Raw genomic sequence first — 22,907 nt, 5'->3', positions numbered from 1 at the left:
TCAGAGAGGTTTAAAAATGGAGGAAGAGAATTGCACACCTGCAGTATTTGAACGTGGAAACATCGTCCCAGAGCCAAAGGGAGGGGATGTGGCTGGGTCCCTGGAGAAGGCACCAAGCACTAGGGTCTCTTTGGCTTGGTAGTAGCACAAGACTGCTAGTCTAGAATAGAAGAAACAGCAATTGTTGTGTTCACATCTATTTCCCAGCAGCCGTACAGAAGTGAGCAGTGTCAGCCAGCAGCAGCTCCTACCTGTAGTCTGGATCTCTTGTGATTGTTGGTATGCTCTGTCTTGGAAGAGTCTCTTTCTCATAAGAGATTTCATTCTCATAAATAATGTGGTCACCTTCAAACTGTGCATATGGGAAGCTCATTGTAAATTGACTCTTCTCAGGAGCTGGGGCAGGGGACAAGGGAGAAAATGCAGGAGAGGCAGAGAGTTCCAGCAAGTGTATCTACTCTGGCCATGGACTTACCCTTACTGAAGTGCCACAGGTAGTGACATGGAACTTGAAGAAGGCATGGACTTCATTATACTCCTTAGGCTTGCAGGAGCTGTCCCTTAACTTGGTTTTACTCATGTCAATGGCAGGAACTGTCTTCATTTGGGCAGATACCATTATGGTACCATCTGGGTGGCAAACTGAGAAAGGCAGAGAGTTGGTTTGAGATCAAGAAAGAATCACACATTTTTGTTGATTGATCAGTGCATAACTTACTTATAAATGCTGAAGAATTAAAACTGCAGCTAATGGAGAACATCTGTAAGGTCTCCATAGTTCTCACTCTCCTTAGGGCAACATCAAACCTTGCTTTAATTTTCTGAAAGGACACTTCCTGTGAAGGAGGAGATGGAAGAGATCTGTTATCTCTTGTACATCATCCACATGTACTAAGCTTTGCTCCATAGCCTGTGCCACTTGAATATTAACAAGTGACAAGAGGTAAGTCAGTGTGAAGGCTCAAGCCTGAAGCAACATGAGGGCAGAACTACAAGTTTTCTTGTATGAATTTATCAGTCACTGTCACAGAGATAAATTTGGGCTGATTATTGTGGAATAGTTCAAATTATCACAGCATTAATTTCCCCCTGCCATGTCTTAAAATTTCAGCAAAATTTCCTTTAAAAGAGCTTCTTTCATAAAAGCTATATTGAAATATTATTTCTGGCTCAATGCAGATGTGACATTTTGCCTCATCTTACTAAAAACACTGAGGAGTTTGTTTTTGAAGACTTGGTGCATATCTTTTAGAGACAAATGGGGACTGCAGATTGCACAATACGTGGCATTACCATAAGGGTCCATGTCTAATGCTCTTATCCTACTTGCTCTGTCTCAGAGTCCTTCCCTCTGGAGGTTTTCCAATATGTGCAATACCTCAGCACTACAGGCTGTGACTGCAGGACTCTGTGGGAGCAAACAGTCATATGTGCTTTAGAAAAGTCATTGCTGAACAGCTCCTGTACCTCATAGATGAGTCCCCCAGCAAACAGAGGTATTTGCAGGATCAGGTGTGTGGAGTTGGTGGCTGCAAGGTAACCATTGGTGAGGGCAAGGTGCCGGTTCAGGAGCTTGTTACCAAGGTACAGGTCCCAGTACTGGTGCAAGCCAAAAGTGGGCAGGGTCAGATACAGGTTCTCTTCATCACAGGAACCAACTGCTTCTGGAACTACTGTGGGAAGAAGGTGGGATGAAGAGTGAGCAATGAACGAAGGTTTGATGGTGAGGTTTGGCCCAGGCAGGGATTTCTGTCACAGGTAGGAAACCCCAGCAGCCTGTTATGTGCATGCTGGCATTGTCTGCAGGGCTTGGCTGTGTTGCTGGGGTGTACCAGCTGACATCTGGTGGGATGGGGAGTCCTGCTTCAGCAGTGGCCTGCCAGCTTCCTTCCAGCACTGTTCCCTGTTTCAGTAAGGCAAGCTGAGTTATGCATGTAAATGCATTTTTTGATCAGCCTTCTTTGAGCTGAACCAAGAGCTATTTCAGAGATAAAATAGGACAGTGAGGAGACTGTCATCTTTGTGGCATGCAAAAATCTAATAAATTTGAGAAAATACCAAACAGAGCTTCTGACTGTTTCAGCAACCTGCTAAATACAGCTCTTAGTGGGTGATTTCTCCTTATAGAAATAATGTCTTTGGAAATTAGAGCAATGTTTTTGAGTCAGAATAAGTTCTGCCCTGGATGCAGAGGCAGAATTGTGTTTGAGGACAAACTGAAACTTGTAGCAATGTCTGAAAGTTTTGCCAGTAGATGTATGTTCATGTTCTGAGGCATCTTGTTCAGAGTTTGCAAGCCAACTTCTTCTACATGCTTGTTTTATTGCTCTTAGTGTCTCGGGGGCAGACTGTCTTGCCAGTATGCAGAAAAGCTGCCATCAGCGGAGCAGCAACTTGGCTGTTACCAACGATGAGCTGTGGAGGGGTGGGGTTTTCCCCAAAGCTCTCACCCTCACTCTGATGCTCTCACTGAATTCAGTGACAGCCATGCTGTTGATGCAAACCAGTTAATGTCAGGGGAAAGCTTACCAATATCAGCAACCACACACTCCACCTCTGCTGCCTGATAGTAGACCGTCATCTCCAGACCCACACTAAGGGTGTAGTTGACCAGGAGGGTGTATTTTGTTTCATTTCTATTCACATACTGAAAGAGAGAGAAGAGTAAGGCTGCAGCAGTTTTTGGAATAGGCAGGCATGTATATTCTGAACAACACTAAATAATTATTCCAACACCCTCCTCTCCCCTGCAAATAGCTCAGGCTCCAAAAGCATCGCTTCAGCTGGCCTAAAGCTATTCAGAAATCTGGCCTGGATTCAACTGCTCTTTCAGCCAAATATAAATGTTGTGCCTTTTCAGAAAATGAAGACATTGAAAATGAGCACAGTGGTGGTTCCTCTGTAGCCCAATGGTGAAAGAACTCAGAGGGAGATCCAGGTCCAAATCCTTATTCTTTACTCAGAGTATGGGCTGAAACCAGGAGAGTAAGTAATGGGTTGCATAGAAGGTGTGAGGAGATGCTGTGAGAGTTCCCTCTCAACATCCTCTTTTCCTTCACTAAAAGTGCTCCCAAAGCAAAACCTGGTGTTCAACGTGAAAGGAATACTTCTGGATTTTTCTTTTCTTGCTTTGATCCTTAATGCAATTTGACTGTGGTTTGACTGCAGCCTGAAAACTATTTGTACAAATCCTGTGCGTTCACAATGTTGTTTCTTGTAACAGCATTGCAGCCTTGCGTGGTTTGGTTGAAAGAGTGGTGGAGGACTTGCAGTTATACATCCTCCCACTGAAATGAGAGGTTGAAATCCCTCTGTGAGTATATACCTTTTACAAATATTTAGATTACAAATGGTCTGAAGCTTAGCAAAATTACATTTAGAGTACCCTGAGCCTGCCCGTAGCATGCTCACATGGGGCATGGCCTGTGCCAGCAGCCACACAGTGGGCCCAGGAGTTACTGGATTTTTGAAGCTGGTGTTTGCCAGCATCGCAATAATTGATTCCAAGACACTCCTGTTTCAAAGGGCAGCATCTAATACAGACTTGACAAACTTCTTCCTGCTGGATGTGCACTCAGACATTAGCCATGCTGACAGGCACTACAGGAAGTAACATTTCATCCCATCTAATTACACTTGATACTGATCTCCTGGAGATCTGTGGAGAGCAAGGTGGGGACATAAAAGCCTCTGATCTTAAGTCAGATGATCTCAGACTCACTGACACCTTTATGGTCAAGGAACTGTTGGTTTATAAAAGCTAGACCATGCTCTGCAAAGGGACTGCCCCACCTCCTCCACTCTGCTGCTGAAGTGACCTGCTGTATCCTACCTCTCTCAGAACATATGGATCATCAAAAGAGACTTCCAGGATAAATGCTTTTGTTCCATTAGAAAAGGGAGTTTCATAAATCTTGAAACCGTGGTGCTGTGCTTCCCTCAGGGAAAATGGCACATTTCCTACTGTGATTGCCACCAGAGAGACATCGGGAAGAAAGTGTCCAAGTGCAACATTAAAAAGCCTTTCCTCTGGCACAGTGTCTGCAGGGAGAGAGCATCAAATTACTGCTGATGTGGATCAAATAAGGAGGACGGTTGGGGTGGCCTCCCATTCAAATTCCAGGAAACTTAGCCAGCAGCCATCTCTTTAATGGCCCTGATTAATGAGTGTTTGTGTTCCAGTCAGATCTGAAATACTCTGAGTACATGAGAATTGCTTCAAGCTGCAGGGGATTAACAACAAATACATAGAACTTTATAGAAAGTGGGTTCAGTGACTTTCTAGAGGTGTACTATGATGTGCAATACCTTTAAAGAAATCTTGAATTTAGTTCAGTCACATAGCATTTGAAAAAATTATCATAATGTATGGTAAGAGGCTTCTTTTTCTTTTTATATCACTTATCCAGACAATTCCAAGTATCATTAGTGCCTTAATGCATTGAAACATTAAATTTAAAAACCATGACTGCAGCACTGGGTGGCACAATGATTTCAGTATACTCCCAAGGTATCAAATGCAGCAATCTGGGGGAGAAAATACAGTCAATGAATGCTGTCCTCAGACAGTTCTTCCCAGTGTGATAACTGCACATCACAACATCTTTATTCCAGTGCTCACTGCAAAAATCCAGGCATTAACAAGAAAGGAATGTTTACATTTTTATCAGCAACTTATAAGTTAAGGCTAAAGGGTTTTTGCTGGGTTTTTTTTTGTTTGTTTGTTTGTTTGCTTTACTATAGTACTTGAATCTTGACTTTGCCTAGAAAATTGTAAGTGGGAGTTGAGAACATTCTGGTGAATGTAGATGTGTGGCGCAGGTTGGGTGGAGCAACGTGTAGCACAGCAGAAGATTGGTAAGGGTCAATGAGAGGAATGACTTACTGTTGATAACAGTTGGTATTTGTGGCATGAAAGGGGTGGTGATGGATTTGATGACTGTATACTTCGTGGTTTGCCAATCTGCATCCGTCCATGTGTGCTCCAGAAACAGGTCAATGCAGTAAGTGACTCCATATACACCACCAGATATGGAGCTCTAGGAGGTAAAATGTGGGATTAAGTCTTAATGCTCAGTGGCTTAATGAAGAGATGACTGAATATGGTTAAAATTCTCACACTAGGAAGAGAAAATGGTATTCTAGTACAGCTTGGGATGGATTTTGCTAGATTTTGTTTGTTTGTTTGGTAGCTTGGCTCATTAGTCTGGTCCATGTGTGGCTCAGATACTGCTGAGATCCTTAATAAGGAAGTTGCAGGGGTGTCCTCATTAAGTTTAGCACATCACCGTGTTTGTTATGTTTTTTGGGTTTTTTTTTTCTTTTTACCATTCCTGGATTACCAGTCATGTCTCTTGTTCTGTCTGTTACACAAATAGAGAACTCCTGAAGGGGGTAAGCAAAAATCACACCAATGCCGTCTTGTAGGAATATTGCCAAGTCCCTTCTAAGTGTTCAAGTTGGATGGAGTTTTGAGCAACCTGATCTAGTGCAAGATGTTTCCACCCATGGCAGTGGAGTCTGGAGTAAATTGTCTTTAAAAGTGCCTTCCAGCCCAAACTATTCTTTTCTGTTCTACTGAACATTCCTTTTGACATTGTCTCTGTAAATTATATATTGATGAGGAATAAACTGTGTTCCAAGCAGGTGACTGCACCCCAATAACATACAGAGAACCTGTCCCTTGCTAAATCATGCTGTCTTGGAAACTGGCAGGGAAATTACTCATTGAGCCAGGCCAGTTTATCAGGACTAGTTTCATTATTGAGCAGCACAGACAATTAAATTCCTATGTCCAGAAATCCCTTCACTCCTAATGTATTAGTATGTCTTATAGATTATTAACAAAAGGCAGACTCTTGCTTCGACCATGTTTTGTCATAATAAATCCCTCGTTTCTGAGTAAGTGTTTTCAAAACATAGAGAAGCATCTAGCTCTTCAAATATTTATTGTATCTGCAAATTTTAAGCAGCAGTCAATCAGTATTTGGATTTATCATGATTTGACACATCTGTAGTACAGGCCCTCAAATGTATTTGTGTGTGACAGGTTTTTACTAACCTCTAGCTTGCCCCCTTCTGCTCCAGTAGGGATGGTTATTCTGATGTGTGTCTCGTTGTACTCCAGTAAGTAGTTCATCTCCTCTGGATTCACTATGACTTGATCATCAACTCCCATGACAATGCTTTTGGACAGGAAGGTAGATTCCTGGACCACTAGTGTGGGGATAATTCTTGGCACAGTCCATGTTAGTGTGGTATCGGTGAAGCTGATGCCATCTGTGGAGTTAGATAGACAGTTGCAGAGAGGGGGCAATTGGAGTTACCACTCAGTCCTGTCTCTGCCTTTCCCTGATTCCATTTCACCAGGATATCTCTACAGCTGTCAGGACATTAGCCAAATGATGGCTATTTTGTCACAGACACCCTGGCACTCGAAGCAGACCTGAATCACCTGTTTCAGGTGAATCATTAATTTATTCAGAAGAACTGGCAGCTGTGCTCCCAGCTACCTGCTCTGTTGTCCCAGGGCTTACTGGCAGAAGAAAGAGGGCACAGAGCAACCTGTTTGCACCTTCTTGAAATATTGGCTTCAAGGTCTCATCAACTTAAAACCTTGTGCTTCCTCACCACTTGTTCACATTAATAATCTCTGTGAGATTATAAATGGCTGTGAGAGCCAGGTGCAGCCACCACTTTTCTGCGAAAAGCCAGGCCAGTCCTGCCTCTCCAGAGAAAAGGATTACGTGAGTTTCAAGGATGCAGAGCTGCATGCCTTGCATGGAATGGTATGAAAAAGAGGAGCCAAGGCTGTGGGATTAGTCCAGGGGAGGCTCCCTGGCTCTTCTATAGCAGTTTTTCTTGTTTCCAGTTCCCTGCATCTAGTGTGGGGATTTGAGAAACCAGAGACATGACACTGCACTGGGAACACAAGTAATGTAGTGTCACAGCAGGGACTGTGTTTGTCCAGGACCAAAGCCACAGACTCTTAGCTCATGTTGTTCTGAGAGAAGCTTGTAAACCTCTTCTCTTAGTGAGAATGGGAAGACTGTGTTTTCTGCTACCTCCTTCAGGAAGGAAGGAGGAACCTACCTGCTTCCTGGTTATTTTTAGTGAACAAGGAAGAGATCCTTACCAACAGGACAGGAGACAGTTGTGTCAATCAGCAAAAGCAGCCACCGCTGCCTGTACATGGAAGTGGAAGTGATCATGTTCATAGTTACACCACTGACCTGTTTGAGCCCAGGCAGAAAAAGAGAGCTGTTGTTCTGGAGAGGCAGTGGGAGCAGCAGAGCTTTGTGTCTGGCTGGGACCAGCAACTCACCACGCTGACATCAGACTCGTTGCTGTGGTAGGGCGCTCGCAGGTACACCCGGGACAGGCTGTTATTGAAGCTGTAGCCCAGTTTTAGTGCATCACTTACTGTTATTCTCTTTCTCCCTGATGGAGAAACAAACATCAGTTGCCATTGCTGGTATGCAACATTTTGAGTCTGCAAGAGAGAGATGATCTATATCAGTTCTGTGTCTCTTAAAAAGCTGAGTAGTGATACTGTGGTGGCAGTTTCCCTGTTAGAAGTGAGAGTAACTGGAATGATACTGAGAGCTCATCTCAGGCAAGAAATACCCTTGAGATATATATATTCTAGCACCCCTGGAAGAAATGTAGACAGGTGGCCTTGAACAAATCCACTGTGGACAAAATATCTGTGCTGTTAAGAAACTGATTGTCCCCATGTCTGTTGATTGCTGGAGCAGAGGCCAAATGTCAGACTACCATTTACAGTGTGTAGCCATACTGTGTCAAAGATAAGGAGAGAGCAATGGCTGTGCTGGACTAGAACAGAGTCCCCTGCAGTGATGGCCACATGGGAGCACAGTCAAAAGGAAAATGAGCATCAGGAGCAAGTAAGACATGAGAAACATGGGACAAGCATTTATATTTGACAGAATCACAGAATGGTTAAGGTTGGAAGGAGCCACTGGAGGCCATCTAGTCCAACCTCCTGGCTTAAGCAGGTTCCCCATGAGCATGGTACTCAGGATTGTGTCCAGGCAGCTTTTGAATTTCTCCAGATGAGACTCCACACCTTCTGTGGGCAATCTGTTTCATTCTTCCTCGCATTCAGGTGGAACTTCCAGTGGATCAGTTTCTGTCTGATCTCTTGTCCTACTGCTGGGCACCACTGAGGAGAACCTGTGTCCATCCTCTTGATGCCCTTCCTTCAGATACTTGTGTGCTAAGATTCTCTCCTACTCTTTCCCAGTCTAAACAGGCCCAACTCCCTCAGCTTTTCCTCATAAGATAGATGCTCCTGTCATCATTTCCCACTCATTCTTTCCAGCCTCAAATATTTTTCATCTCAGTGACTCCTGAGCTATCTGTACCTTCTTTGTATTTTGTATGTCTTATTGGATTTCTCTTCAGTCAACTTTTCCAGACTTTCCTTGGGATCAAGTAAGGTTTTAGCAGCCACAACATCTTTTGGTGATGAGTTTGACAGTTTCATTACCCATTGTGTGAAGAACCACCTACCTTTGTTTGTCTTGAGCTCAGTTTCCACTAATGGAACAAGTGTATGACTGTTCTCCCACCTAAATATCTTTTTTGCAGTCTAGAGGTCTAAAAATACTTGAGAGGTTTTCAGTACTTGACGGCAAATTTGTCATCTCCCTTTTTTTTTTGTCAGAGATGGAGTTATGCCCCAAGAATGACTCATAGGAGCAGAGAGAAGAGGCAGGCTAGAACTGTTAGAAAAACTCCCCTTCATACCTCTGGCAGTGCTGACATCCATGCTACAGTGTAGTCATTTGAAACTGCTGGGACATCAGTCTTCACTGACACCTGGGGACACAGGAGATTCTTTGGGAGTAATGGGAGCAAACAGATCTTCAGTATTATTACAGGCATGGGGAATAGTATCTATCAGGATTTAGCAGTTTGCATTCATTAGAGGCAATTAAAGTGTTTGCATGCTGGTTCTTGATGGCAGTAATTTTTGTGGCCTTGAAATGAAAGTTAGTTGGCCTGGGTCTCTCCACTGGAGGTGTAGGAAAGCAGGTTATTGGCATTAACAGGACTGGTTCTCTCTTCCCATGCAGGCTGAACACCTGAAAATGCAGCATCCCCAGTACCTAAGGTAGGTGCTGTGGTGTAAATCCTTCCCACACGTGCTGCAGAGTGAGGCAACGAAACAGGACAGTCAGAAGACACCTGTACCATGATTTGTGTTGCAACCCAGACATGACTGCACAGCCTTGAGTTCTGACAGGAGAAGTATGTTTTCTTTCTCCCGCCTGTTGCAGGCATGCACAGAAAGCAATGAAATTTGGATTGTTTGCTGCCTCATTTCTACACTGGTGTGTAGGTGATGGCAGCAGGCTGAGCACCCCAATTGCATCACAGGACAGGATGCAGCTCCTGTCTCACAATCATGTCCTGTGAGTTGTGTGATTCAGCAGAGATGCAGCTCTATAAACTCTAGGTTTTATTATTTCAGATATGAGGATGACATTCTCACTGCTGCAGCACTTTATGACCAAAAGGGACTCTCATGAGCTTAAGAGCTTGGCCTTAAGTCTCTCTGTTCATTTTCTTGCAGAGGCTTGCATCTGTGCAGTTTACAGACTTCATCTGTACAGTTTACTGAGTTTCACTGCATACAAAATATTTATGGCATGTAAATGTGTTACTAATCAGATCTGCAGTTACACACTATGCTAAATATCAGCAGGTTGCTATTTTGCCTGGTACATGGGGTACAATCAGCTTCTGACAGGAATTTGTGGAGGTTGCTGTTCCTGCCAGGAACAGCCTCTCCTTCAGAGGGAAGGTTTTTACCTCCATGTAGTTTTCTTCACACACAATTTCTCTTGAAGCCCAGGATGCATAGGAGCAGTACATAGGGTAGGTGTAGGTGACAGCTCCCCTCATGCTTGAAAATGAGGAGACTTTGATGTTCACAGTCAGTGAAAACAGCTCATCTGCCTGGGAAGAAAAACTGGCAATTCAGCAGCTGGTGTGGAAGGTTCCAGCAGCGGCTGCATGGGAGCATGCAGCCCAGTGTTCTGTTTCTGAGACATTTCATAGTGATGAGAACAGCTTGAGAACTCGCAGTAACAGCTCCTACAACCAACATAGCACCCTGTCTGCAATGGTTTGTATGCAGGGTCTTACTGAGCCAGGGGCACTGCCTCAGCACTCACAGCCTTTGTCTCAGACCCCATCTCAGCTCTGTTCTTGCCACACTGTAAAGGAGCAGATGGTCAAGGGCAGACCTGACCTACCTTACTGTGAGATTCATGTTTCTCCTCTTTGTGACTCTGTGTGTCTCCACACAGAGAAAGTACTGGAACTTTTGTTTTGATCTAAGTAGTTCAGACCTAATCTACAAATGCTATTTAGTGTTTAACACCAGACTAAGTCCAGTAAAAAAATTCCTTTTGGTTCTTCAGCTCCCCAGAAGCCACACATAAAGCCATGGATTTCCCTTCTATCTGACATAGATGTGTATTTTTTACAGAAGAAGGCAAAACCTTTACAGAGAAATTTCCAGCCTGGAAATCCAGGTCGTCGCACACTGTACACCCCCATTCTTGTTAGCTAACTCTGCCTATAAAGTTTTACCATATTTTTTCTGTGGGGCTTCCAGGACTAACCAGACTAAACATGGACAAGCAATGAAGTTTCTATTCTGATTTGTTCTGGTTTTGGGTACATTTCATCTCAACTAACATTTAGAAATTAGAAATCCAGGCTACACTTTTACACATATTTTTGGAAGGGGTGAATCACCTTCTGGAGATGCCTGCTTCTCTCCATTGACTATTGTGGAAGAGCAAACAACTAGTTTAGACTAGACATTATCTTTTAGATGGCTAAAGTTACGTGAGGCAAATCTGGGTCTAATAGACGTGTGTGATCTACGTTCCTAGGCATGTGTTAACAGGCACATTACCACACAAATTAGGCCAGGAAATGATCTGCCAGAATCATACTGCAAACATTGCTTTTTCAAGCAGATGCCTACTTCTTTCCAGAGAGGCTTTCAAGAAACTCTCTGGCAAATCAACAGCTACAAGGATATGCTTGAGAACTGGCAGCTACTCAGCAGCATTAGGATAAGTGTCATTCCATGGAGAGAGGAAATCCCATGTCAGTCACACTGAACAAACCTCCCAGCAGAGAGCCATTGCCTATTCATTTCCACACTACATTCCCAACACTAGTTCCTTGAGTTCAGTATTCTCAAAACATGCCATTAGAATGCCATATACTATCTCCAATTTGTGTTTTTGGAGAAGATGTACTGCCTGAGCTGCTTCCCAGCCCGTGTCTGGGCCTTACCTCATTGGCCACGTGACAGCCGAGCACCGAGGCGCGGAAGACGGGATTGCCCCACACGTCCTCTGACAGCACATAGCCACAGCGAGAGGCCAGCTGCTCATCCAGCAGAACTGGGCCAGAATAGGGATCTGCAGAAAAAGGGAGAGACATGGGGGATGTAAAGCTCAAGGCAAGTCTTGGGGCAGAGTGGTGCTGAGGCCTTCTCACACAGCTCTTCGTGTGGGTTGGGAGCTCTCCAGTGACATGGCTGCTAAGGAGCTGGTGACACTGGGCTGGCATGAGACAGCTTGGCATGACTCAAGCTCACACACATAATGTGCACTTCAATGCCTGTTTCCTTGCATCCAGAAGCTTGTGCCATTGCCACTTTGAAGTGCTATTGGGAGAGTTTCTCTGAAGCATTGCCTTCATTTCTCCCTCCCTGATTTTGGTCTCTAGAAAAGAGTTATGGGCTATTAAACCCATCTGTTTCTAAAAATCATCAAGGTGGGATAATCTGCTGCCCACTCTGCTCAAAGGATGTCGTCACAGGTCTGTTTTGGGTGGGCACTTTTACATATTGATCAGGTTTGCTGCTTCTCTCTGTGTGCTGTGAGGCCTATGGGGGAGCCAACAAGAGACATGACTGGGACTGGCCGTGCTCAGCTCTTGATGATGGTAGAATTAATAACAGCATATTTTGTTAACCAATCTGATTAAGGAACCATTTTAGTCTTGGGTTAGACACAAGAATCTGTACAAACAGATAGGGTTTAACTAGCTGCCACTGCAATTTCTAGATTTGTCTGTCACGCCTATATGTTGGACAGTTCTAGAACTGCTGTTTCAGTAGATGGATGCCTGCAGGCAGGATAGGCTCGGGAGATAAGTGGGAATAATTTTGGAAGAAGAAGGAATAGCTTTTATGAGACCAGCTGATAGAGCTGGAAGAAACAAACAGCATTTTGTGCCTGAAGGCTGGTCTGTTTTTTCCAGCAGTATCAGTTACTCTCATAAATGCTATCCCTTCTGCCCACACCCTTTCCGCACTCTATTTTTTTCAGTTCTGCCTCCAAATCAAATGAAAAAAACCATAACCCAGAGAAGAGTGCGCTGATCTCAAGAGAAATTAATTAGGTTTGGGGTGAAATCACATACTTTTCACAATCTGATGTGAACAATTTCTGGTTTTCATTTTGGTTCCGAAGGTTTTTGTTTTCTGCAGAAAATGGAACCCCTTTGTCCAATCTGAATCATGGTATTTAAATGCCCCTGTGGTGCTAAATAAAAAGGAAATAAAGATACCATCCAAAGTGCTTTAATTGCTGCAGTACTCACTCAGCCCTCATTGAGAGTGTGTTTTCTGAGTATTACCCAGCCTACACTGCTGTTGTCATTATGCCATTCAGGGCATATCCATTCTGCAATGTTGCCTTTGTTTTCCTTGCTGGACATGTGTAAGGGCTCAGCAGAGGGAAGAATGAAAGCCAAATGTCAGTCCTTCCTCCTCAGACCATCCTTTCTCCTTTCCCAGCACTGTAGCAGCACGGGGCAGAGGGGCTGTGGCTGTGGTTACCAGCTTTACTCCTCTGCAGGGTTAGTGCCCAAATTGAGGTGGGAGAGGCTGGCTCAGGGTGACAAGGATCTGCTGCACGTTCCTTGGGTGAGTTACCAATTATCAATAGATGGCAGCAGCATCCAGATCACAGGCTCTGGGATCTCTTAGGTGATTCCCCAGCCTTCATGCTATTCAGGGCTGCCACTTGTAACTCACCATAGATTTCCAGCTGGAAGAACTTTCCCTGGAGCAAGAGTTTATTCAGTTTCATCCAAAAAATTCTGGAGCGGCAACTGCTCTCCACAAAACCTAGTGGGAGCACATATAGAGCTGATGAGTCAGTGGGACTGGAGGGCAGAGAGGAGGCACATTGTGTTACAAGCAAAATAACGGAGTTCTCATCCTTGCCTCTCTCCCCACTCTGCTTTTATCATGTTTCACCAACCTGGGGGAGCCATCCGCCTCCCTTGTCCCAGCCAGAACAGGAAGAAAAACAGCCAGATCCTGCAGTATAAGCACATGAGCTAACAATAGGGAGAACAGAGAGAAAAAAATAAAAGATCAAAATGGAAAATTAGGGAGGTGGAAACCAAAGTCTTGTTACCTGTGTAGCAAGTGACCCACAGCCTCCATCTGTCCCCAGGGACCTGTGCATGAGCAGCAAAGTCCTCCTCCCTGTGAAGTAAAGCAGACCCAGGTGTGCAGGTGGATCCTGGTCAGACCCAGGAGCAGGGGTACAGGTTACCTTTCACAGACTCTGCTGTCTTCTCCAAACCTTGTGTGTGGACCAGGAGAGGCCAGTGGCTTCTGTTGTGGAAGGACACCTGGGTGGAATCCTGCAGTGCCCTCCAACGTTATCAGAGCTCACTCCCAGCAGGGGAGGCAGCTCCCTCTCTCTGGGAGGGCACAGCACCCTCCTGCCAGATATCTGCAAGGTCAGAGGCTGCTGCTGAGCCCAATTGTAATGAGTACAGCAGACTTGGTGCTTTCCATCGACCCCTGGGAAGTATTCTCATTCCTTACGAGCCAGTTGGGTAGCTCTAGCTTCAGGTCTTTAGAACACATGAAACATTTCTCCAGAGGTGTTTTAATTTGGTCTACACAGGAAATATATTTTTGTTTCTGTGAAATGTCTCAGTGACCCAGTCATGCCAGAGATAACAGCAGTACTTTGGCAGCTGCACATTTTGCTTTTGTGGATCCAGTTAGGTTGCCCTTTGATTTGTTTGATTATCAGAGAGTGTTTTGGTGAAAACATCTTGTTTTCAGAAGTGCTGCAATATCTCTGTATCAGTCAGACCATGTGCAGGTCTGTAAATGGCCAAGCATCTTGCCTGGGAAAGTCTTTGCTCATAATGGGAGTTGTTTCTCTGGGACTGCAAGTGACCCAGGAAAGAAAGGCTGAGAAGCTTGGACAGCTGAAAATACAGCTTGTGTGGCATGGATGAGACAGGGCAGGGTGAGGAGTACAAGAGATTTAGGTTGACATTTTAGCCATTTCAACCCAGAGCTCAATTTCCTTTTTGCCCCCATTTCGGGCCATTGACCAAACGTTCTTACCTTACTTTGTTTCACAGGCATGAGCAGAGCTGTGCTGTAGAGCAGATAGTTGTTGCTGTGCACTTCACACCACTGTGGGATAAACAAAAGCCAGTGGGCTGTGTGTCCCAGGACACAGTGCAATCAGTGTGATTTCTGCCTCTCCCAGAGGACCTGTGCAGTAACAGCAGTGCCCCACCACTGCCCTGCCAGACAGGCTCACTTTGCACAGCATCAGGGAACAGTGGCACACATCTTGCGTGAGTGCTCTGGAGTGGAGCGCCAGGGCTTTAGCAATCTCCTCATTAATGTCCTTTGGCCACAAGACCCTTTCTCATTCAGTGGGAGCTGAAGTCCAGCTTCTGCCACAACTTCTCGTGAGCCCAGGCAGGACTGGCTGCGTGATCCTGGCCCCGTTACTCTGCGTCCGAGTGACTCCTCATTGGATCCAGCTGGAGCTGGAATTCTGCTGGAAATGGCCGTACTCAGATACCACAGTGATGAGTGTGGTGTAACAATGAGATTTTGAATTTTGAGTGAAAACTTCAGTATATTTGGATAGCAAACAGTTCCAATTTTGATAAGCCACTTCCAAAAGACGTGTAGCATCTCCCTGAGATACTGTGAGTCAGGGTCTGAGGGAGCCATGTTTGACAGAGCATGATCACAATTTATTAATTAGCAGTCAACTGTCAGGGCAGGTACACAACTACAATTAGCTGCCACAAGCAGTGAAACAAGTTTCTGCATATTTGGACAACCATCGTGATTACTGTGTTTCTGGCATTAATTTGGTTCTAAGTGTGACAGAAGTGACTTTGGATGTGACATAGAAATTGTGGTCAGTGTGTAATAGCCAGCTCTTGGCCTCACTGTCAACTAAGCAAAGTAAAGCATGTTCAGGTCAAATGCTTTTGGCTTCCAAGGATCCCTTAAGTGCTGTGGAAAGCATTGTTAGCACAGGGCGTCTGGAAGCATCAGCTGCTCATGGTCCCTAAAGTTCCTCTGGTACTCATTATGAAGGTAGGGAGGATAAGCCTATGTGTTCCAGGTTGTTTTATTTGTCTACTCAGTTTTCCTCTCCGTTTTGGCTGCACAGGAGCACCCATCCTAATGTTCTTGCAGGGTAATAAACAGCTGCTGCATTTCAGCTTCGAGGTGATGGCATTCTGCAGTGGATAAAATGATTCATGGCTTGGGTTCTTTTGAGCTGAAAGGTACTGTTTAAATGTAATGTTTTGGTTTCTCTTTTTTTCCTGCATGGGTCTGGACCTGGGCTTTGTATTATATAATGTGTTAGAAGGTTTAAAACCAGCCACTTGGAGCAGCACCTCTCCCAGTGAGGCTTGCTTTCAGTGGTGGAAAAGGCTCCAGCCCTTTTGAGTCACGGTGTTTGTGTCTGTTTTTCTGTGGCACTGAAATCCCCAGGTTACATGAATACTACACAAAAAGATTTTTAAATTTTTCTGTCTCAGGCCTTTTAATGATAACTTTATTTCTACAGTTGCTTAGAACCAAATTGGTTAAAACCAAATTTTAATGATACCTTTATTTCTACAATTGGTTAGAACAACAAAGGAAGTTGGTATTGGTTGGTTTTTTTTGTTAGTTAGTTTGCTTTTTCTTTGGTTGTTTTTTTTTCTCCCACTATGTCCTGGGTGTTGATCTGAAGTAAGCCTCATCATTTCATACTTAGTCTGAATGTGGGATATAGTAAAAAGGCACTCATTATTGGACAAAAAAACCAACAAACTTGTGAGCAATGGGAGAGGGAATGGGTCAAAGTCCTGTTTTAATGTATCAGAAGCAGATTGACAGAATCATTAAATCACAGAATGGTTTGGGTTGGAAGGGACCGTAAAGATAATCTGATTCCAATCCCTCTGCTATGGGCAGGGACACCTTCCACTGGATCAGGTTGCCCAGGGCTCCATCCCACTTGGCCTTGAACAATTCCATGGATGGGGCAGCCACAACTTCTCTGAGCAACAGTCTTTGCTTATATAGAATCTTCACTTATGAGTTGGGAAAAGCCAATATAAGGTATCTCTGCCCTCCTCATCCTCTTCCAACTACAGGACTGACAAACATGAAGTAGAGATAGAAATATTTTTATGTCAGTGTTTCTAAACCTAGAAGTGGCTGCCCAAGAAGGGAACATGTGGCTGTCAACTAGAGACAGCCTCTAGATAATCTTCAAGGAGATGCGAGAAGAGATGTTTCTCCATGGGAAAAGATATGCCTTTGAGTAAGATGAGAATTAGATAAGCAGGTTGTGAGTCCAGAAGGTGAGAAATGTGAATGGTGTAAAGCTTTATCTCTGAGAAGGGTTTCTCAGGGTGTCTGTGAGACAGAGATGTGCAAGTGGCCTCCACCTGCAGGGCAGCATTGCTCTTCTGGAACCAGCTTGGTGACCTTGGCAGGAACATGAGCCTGAGCTCTGCTCTCACCCACATGCACCAGGAGCTTGTAAATGCATTCAAAAGGCTCTTGAATTCCCAGGGTAAAATAGCATAGAAAGATAGCTCTGCTTGAACTTCATACTGTGGCACAAGATAATCTCAGTGATTGATGTCACTGCTCTGTCTGTCTTCATATGCACATTCTTGTTTCAGAGGGTTGAGGACTCACTTTTCTGTGCAGATGGTGCAGGGAAAAATATACCTGTAAGAAGCAACTTTAGAAAAATCAGCTGAAAGAGGAAATTTCTTCCTATCCCCATGAGCAAGTAGTTGGCTTATGCTCTGGACTATGAGAGTTTACATTCCTCATCTGTTATTATTAAAGTATTATAATAATTATTACTATTATTGTCTGTATAATGTGTGTTTAGAAATTGCCCTTGTGTTTATGCCATTTTTATCTTTAAAATATACCACACTTAAATGCATATGAATTCCAAAAAGCAACTGTTGCTATCATTGCATGCCACTAAGCCGTTAAAGTGGTGGAAAAAGCACAAATAAGCAGACTTGTACCTTGATGGGCTTTTAATTTTTTTTTTTAACATGCAATTGGTGTTAATTTCTCTGTGTCTGCAATGTTTGTGTTCACTATAACTGAACAATAGAACTTTGTTTTTGTTCTTTGTGTAAATTAAAAACATCTGTTCTCTTTATACGAAAAGTTGTTTTTTAAAAGAAGCTGGTCTGATCTAACTAAATACCAATGCTGTGTCCACAATGAGTTACTATTAATATTTGGGAAAGGCAACCATCCAAAGCAAGTGTAATGTCAAATCACTGGCGGGAGTGCATATTTATTGCTCGAAGTGACAGATAAAAATGCAGAGGTTACAAAAACAAAATTCTTGCAGATGACTAATGATGCATATATATGCCCCCAGTGCCCCATCACCACATTTGCAATTGGCAGGGTGTTCTCCACTGCCTCCTGCTCTCCAGGATTAATCACCTAGAGACTGGTAGCTTGGCACCCTCCCTGGAGGAGCGACACTGCTCCCACCTTCCCTCCGGCGGGCCCTGCATGGAGTGACCTTTGGGGCATGCTGGAATCTGATCCATCTATTTCATTTGTCTGACTTTTCCCCCACCTCTCTCTGGTATTTGACTGCATGGGTTCATTTTATGCTGAAGGCACATGATATTTTTCTGTGCAGGTGGAGGAGGTGGACCATGCGCTGCATGTTTCTGTGGTGCCTGTGACACCAGCACGGTGGTGGTCTTCAGAGCTGACTGTTCTGGTATGAAGGAGTTGGAATCCCAAGACCAGACTGTCATCTTACTCATCAGGAGTAGTCCTGCATTAAGCAGGACTGAAGTAGCTATTGAGGATGTTATTTCAGATAAAAAAACCCCCAACACTATTTGTCATGATCTGCAGTAGCAGAACTGGGATCTGAGAGGTTCAGCACTCTCACTGCCCAGGTGACCATGGAGCCTTGTCACTGTTGTATTTGAGCATCTCAGAGATGATGAAATTGTCCTCACAGGCAGATGTCTTCAGAAGGACATACATCTAATTAACATTTCTTGATGAAGGGCCTGATTCAAGAAAACATCTCTGTTGAGCGCAGTAGTTAAGCCCTTGCTTAAATCTCATTTATTTCAATAAGATTTAAACACAAGTAAACCCTTCCCAGACCCTGGGCATGCCAAGCTCAGACCTGTGTCTCACCTTGCTGCTACCTCTGATGTCCTGTGCTAAGAGCAACATGCCTTTCACTGGCAAGAACCAAGAAAAAAGCTTGACTGTGTTAAAGAACTAGATATTTTGTTGATATGCTTATTGCAGTCAGTTCCACAATAGAGATTAGCCTATAATCAGTGCAATTTCCTGGCTCCTTCTTAGTGGGACATCTGTGACGATGTCCTTCCCCTCTCCTGTTCTCCTGTAGAGGAGCCCTGTGCTCCTTTCCTTCTCTTACCCTTTTCCCTGACTACCCCTAATACCTGTATTATTCACCTCCATGTCTTTCTACAGCACTTCTGCTCTCTCTGCCATGCACTGTGGCATCCCCATCCTGCTCCCCACAGGTACCTGCACCAGTGGGCAGCCGTGTCCCACGGAGCTGTCAGCTGCCTGTTGGTGGTATTTCACCTCCATCTCAGGCACCCACGGCTTCCTCCAGGATCCGGCTGAGCAGAGAACTTGCTGAGTCACATTTTCACCACAAAAACACTCATGTGCTTCCCCAGAGTCACACAGTTATAGGCACAGCTTGGCCAGAGAGGAGCAGACAGCTTTCACCCTGAAGCACATCCAGGAATGCTGGCAAGAACTCGCTTTTATTTCCTATCTTGGGTTACCGCAACGCGGGTTAGGACTACAAAAGCTTGGAATCCCTGGCAGGCAAACGCTGTACATCTGTCTGAGATGATGGCCAGCATGGACAGCCATGGGCTTCAGCCCATGACCAGTGTGAAGCACTTTGTTCCTTGCTGAGCAGCTGTCATTAACAATGATCTGTGAGGTTTCTTCCCAGTTTCACTTGGTGGCTTTCATGGCTGCTCTCTTCTCTGTGAGTTCTCCACACTTGCCTGTGTGGCTGTGGAGGTGATCTACTGCCCAGCCTCACTGATTCTTCTTGTCATGTTGCTGTCAGGGGGATGAATGCTGTTTCCATCAGTCTGATGAGCTGCAGCCCCTCTCATGCTTACGGATGTAAAACCTGTGAAATGGGAACAGTACTTGCTCCCAGGGACTCTTGCAAGGGATTAGTCGGGGATGTTTGCTGGGTAACTTGAGAATATCTATAACTCACCAGGCTCAGCCTCCCTGGGAGTGGAGGTCTGTTTGGGAAAATGGTCTATGGGGTCACTGCCTCATATCACTGGTACCTTACGTGCTCTTTCTACCTTCAGAAATTGGTGAATTAGTTTAGTGCTGCACTGCAGGAATTGGGCCCTTGTGTCCCGTGGGACCTGTCACACTTCCCCACCTCTCAGTAGGACCTGGTGCTCATGGCCCACAGTGAAGGGGAGAGCAGGGTGCAGAGTCCTTTTGTTCTCTTGAGGGAAACAGTTTTGATGCCGGTTGTCCCAGGTATCCAGGCTGATCTGGTGCACGATGCTGCTCTCGCCTGCAGGCATGATATTTTAATGGTGTGGGGGTGTGAACAACAGCCTAGCCAGGTGGATATCTTTCCAAAAGCAGCGCTCAGCGCGGTAGTTGCCCAGCCATTCCGGAGCCCCTGGACCCCGCTGTCCCCGCTGGTTCCCATTAGGTGTCTCCCTTCCCCTCCGCAAGGCGGGCTCGGTCCGTGCCGCAGGGATGGATGGAGGGTTCCCAGCGCCGCTCCGGGAGTCGATCCGGCCCCGGCACCGCAGCCGCCGGCAGGCTCTGCCTCAGGGCGCCTCGATGGATGCTGTGCCGGGAGTTTTGCTCAGGAAATTTCCTTGGGACGGGAAGGGAGCTGCATCCTGCTGCCGGCACCGCTGTCAGGGCAGTGTGCACCTTGTTCCAGCCTCTCAGGGCCGCACAGTGATCTCCTTGGGGCTCCTTGGGGTGTTGGTCCCTGTCTGTTCGGGGCAGACAGCATCCCTGCTCCGGACGGGTGTCCCGGCAGGCAGGGACAAACAGTGCTGATCATCACAGAATAACAGAATGGTTTGGGTTAGAAGGGACCTTAAAGATCATCTTGTTCCATCCCTGCCATGGGGTGGGACACGTTCCACTAGACCAGGGTAAAACCTTAAACATCCCCAGGGATAGGGCATCCACAGCTTCTCTGGGCAATCTGTTGCAGTGCCTCACCACCCTCAAAGAAAATAATTTCTTCCTAGTATCTAATCTGAGTCCCCCTCTTTTAGTTTAAAACCATTCTCCCTTACCCTATCACTATCTGCCAGTGTAAACTTTGCTTTCCCTCTATTTTATAAGTAGTTTAAGTAGTTAAGTTTCTCCTTTAAGTACTGGAAGGCTGCTAGGACATCTCTGTTTGGAGACCTTCCTGCTCAGAGATTTCACCTGAGCCTTCTCTGCTCCAGGTGTCTCAGCCTGTCTCCACAGGAGAGGTGCTCTAGCTCTCTCATCACCTATGTGGCTCCCTCTAGCCCCTCTCTAATACATCCATATCCTTCTTGTGCTGGGGATCCCAGAGCTGGATGCAGCACTGCAGGTGAGCTCTGATAAGAGCAGAATCATGGGGCAATATGAAATCATGACAATGATGTTCTGGAGACTTTCTGTGGTGAGAAAAAGGCCCTTTTTTGGCAATGGGGTAGCTGGGAGGCTTTTGCCTCTCTTTCTGCAGTGATTTCTGATCCTACCTCTGCTCTAATTAGTTAGGCTCCTGTGTAGTCCTTGTGATATCCCATGGAGCTGTCTAAAATTAATCAAGTTTTGTGCATCTTGACACTGGACATGAATTTCTGCTGACTCAATATTATTTGGTACTCAAAATATAGCAGGTTGTGAAAGCAATCGCAATACAGCACTTTGCATGTTGCAGCCTTCACAGCGGTCATCCAGTCACTGCGACAGTTTCTCCTCATCTGAAATCACCTTGCAAGGGGATTTTTGTGGCACTAAAAGTTTTATAGCTGATTGCATATTTTATTCTTTATTCACATGCATTGAAGTGCCATCAGTGGCACTCCTGCAGCATATGAGTTTAGGTCATCTTGTCACTATTTTCTGGAGAGGAGGACTTAAGCTTGAGCCCAAAACATTATGCTAAGATTTAAATGCCAGAGCGGAATGTCTTTACAGAAGTATGTTTAAAAATTTTATTTTTGTTTTAATTTATTTATTAATTCTGGGCATGAGCTCCTGTTGTTGGCAGTGATGTTAGTTCAGCTGTCTCACAAACAGAGTTTTGCCCCAGATGCAGCTGCAGCTACAATCTGTGGCATAGGCTGACTTATTTAAACAACATGTAGCATCTGGTCTCTGTGGCTTGGGCCACTTACTGAAGGTCACACAGCAGAGACTGGGAAACAGCCCAGCTCTCCTGCCTCTGATCTCTGCACTCGAATGCTTGCAATGCTTCCTCAACCACAGAACAGCACTAATGTCCACAGGCAAGAGAGGTGCTGTAGCCAAACCTGGGAGATGTGGAATTCAAGGTGGCTGAAAATCTGTCTGGGCTTGGAGGTGAGTGGTTAATGAGCTGGAGTCTGGCTGGTGGTCAGTGCTGAGTGGCAGCTCTCAGCTGTGTTGCTGGCCTGGATGGGGTCACACACCGTCACCACTGCCCTGGGTGATGGCCTGGCAGGCACCTCTGTGGATAAGGCCAGCTGGGGGGAGCTCTGAGTGTGCTGGAGGTTTGACTGCCATCCAGAGAGACTTGACAAGCTGGGGGAAACCAGCCTACAGGAACCTCAGAGAGCTCAACAAACAGGAATGTGAGGTCCTGAACCTGGGATGGAGCAAACCCATGAACCACTGCTGGCTGGGGAGTGATTGAGTGCTGGGAAGGAGCCTTGCAAAAAAGGACATAGGTAGGGGTCCTGGTAGACTCCAAATGGGACAGGAGTCCCCAGCGGGCCCCTGTGCCGGCAAGGTCACTGTCCCCTGGCTGTATCAGCCAAAGCACAGCCAGAGGCTGAGGGAAATGGCGATTCCATCCTGACTGTTGTGCGCTGGCCTACTGGGCTCAGTTTGGTACAAACATGACATGGACATCCTCAAATGAGCTCAGCCAAGGCCACAGAGCTGGCTGGGGGCTGCAGCACATAATGAAATAGGAGGAGACACTGAGAGATCTGGGCTCTCTTGGCATGAGGAGCATCTACTCACTGTTGTGTCCAGCTGCCTAAAGGAGGGTTGCAGAGAAGACAGAACTGAACTTTCTCAGATGTTCATAGCAAAAGAACACAGGGTAATAGTCACAATATGCAGCAAGGGAAATCCTGACTGAATGTAAGGAAAAAACATTCACAATCAGTGGTTAACCACTGGTATGATTGCCCAGAGAGGCTGTGCAACCTCCACCCCTAAAGATTTTCAAAACATGACTGAACAAAGCCCAGAGCAATCTGATCTAATTTTGAAGTTTTGAGTACAAGTTTTGACCAGATGA

General features: G+C 45.4%; 1 protein-coding gene across 1 annotated transcript; it reads right to left on the bottom strand.

Moving 5' to 3' along the window:
* On the bottom strand, positions 1 to 19,974 carry LOC135445135 (uncharacterized). The gene is made up of 15 exons (XM_064707171.1): positions 19,824 to 19,974; positions 11,347 to 11,474; positions 9,841 to 9,987; positions 8,773 to 8,844; positions 7,325 to 7,492; positions 7,136 to 7,232; positions 6,062 to 6,279; positions 4,886 to 5,039; positions 3,833 to 4,041; positions 2,530 to 2,647; positions 1,468 to 1,673; positions 719 to 836; positions 476 to 642; positions 252 to 352; positions 1 to 160 (listed from the first exon to the last, which is right to left on the bottom strand). The coding sequence occupies exons 1-15, from the start codon at positions 19,972 to 19,974 to the stop codon at positions 1 to 3; spliced, it is 2,214 nt and encodes a 737-aa protein (XP_064563241.1).
* Positions 19,975 to 22,907: the final 2,933 nt, after the last annotated feature.

This window comes from Zonotrichia leucophrys, chromosome 3 (genome assembly GCF_028769735.1).
Source record: "Zonotrichia leucophrys gambelii isolate GWCS_2022_RI chromosome 3, RI_Zleu_2.0, whole genome shotgun sequence".
Lineage (NCBI taxonomy): Eukaryota > Metazoa > Chordata > Aves > Passeriformes > Passerellidae > Zonotrichia > Zonotrichia leucophrys.
The sequence above is the reverse complement of the archived record's forward strand: the minus strand, read 5'-3'. Positions and strand labels throughout refer to the sequence as shown.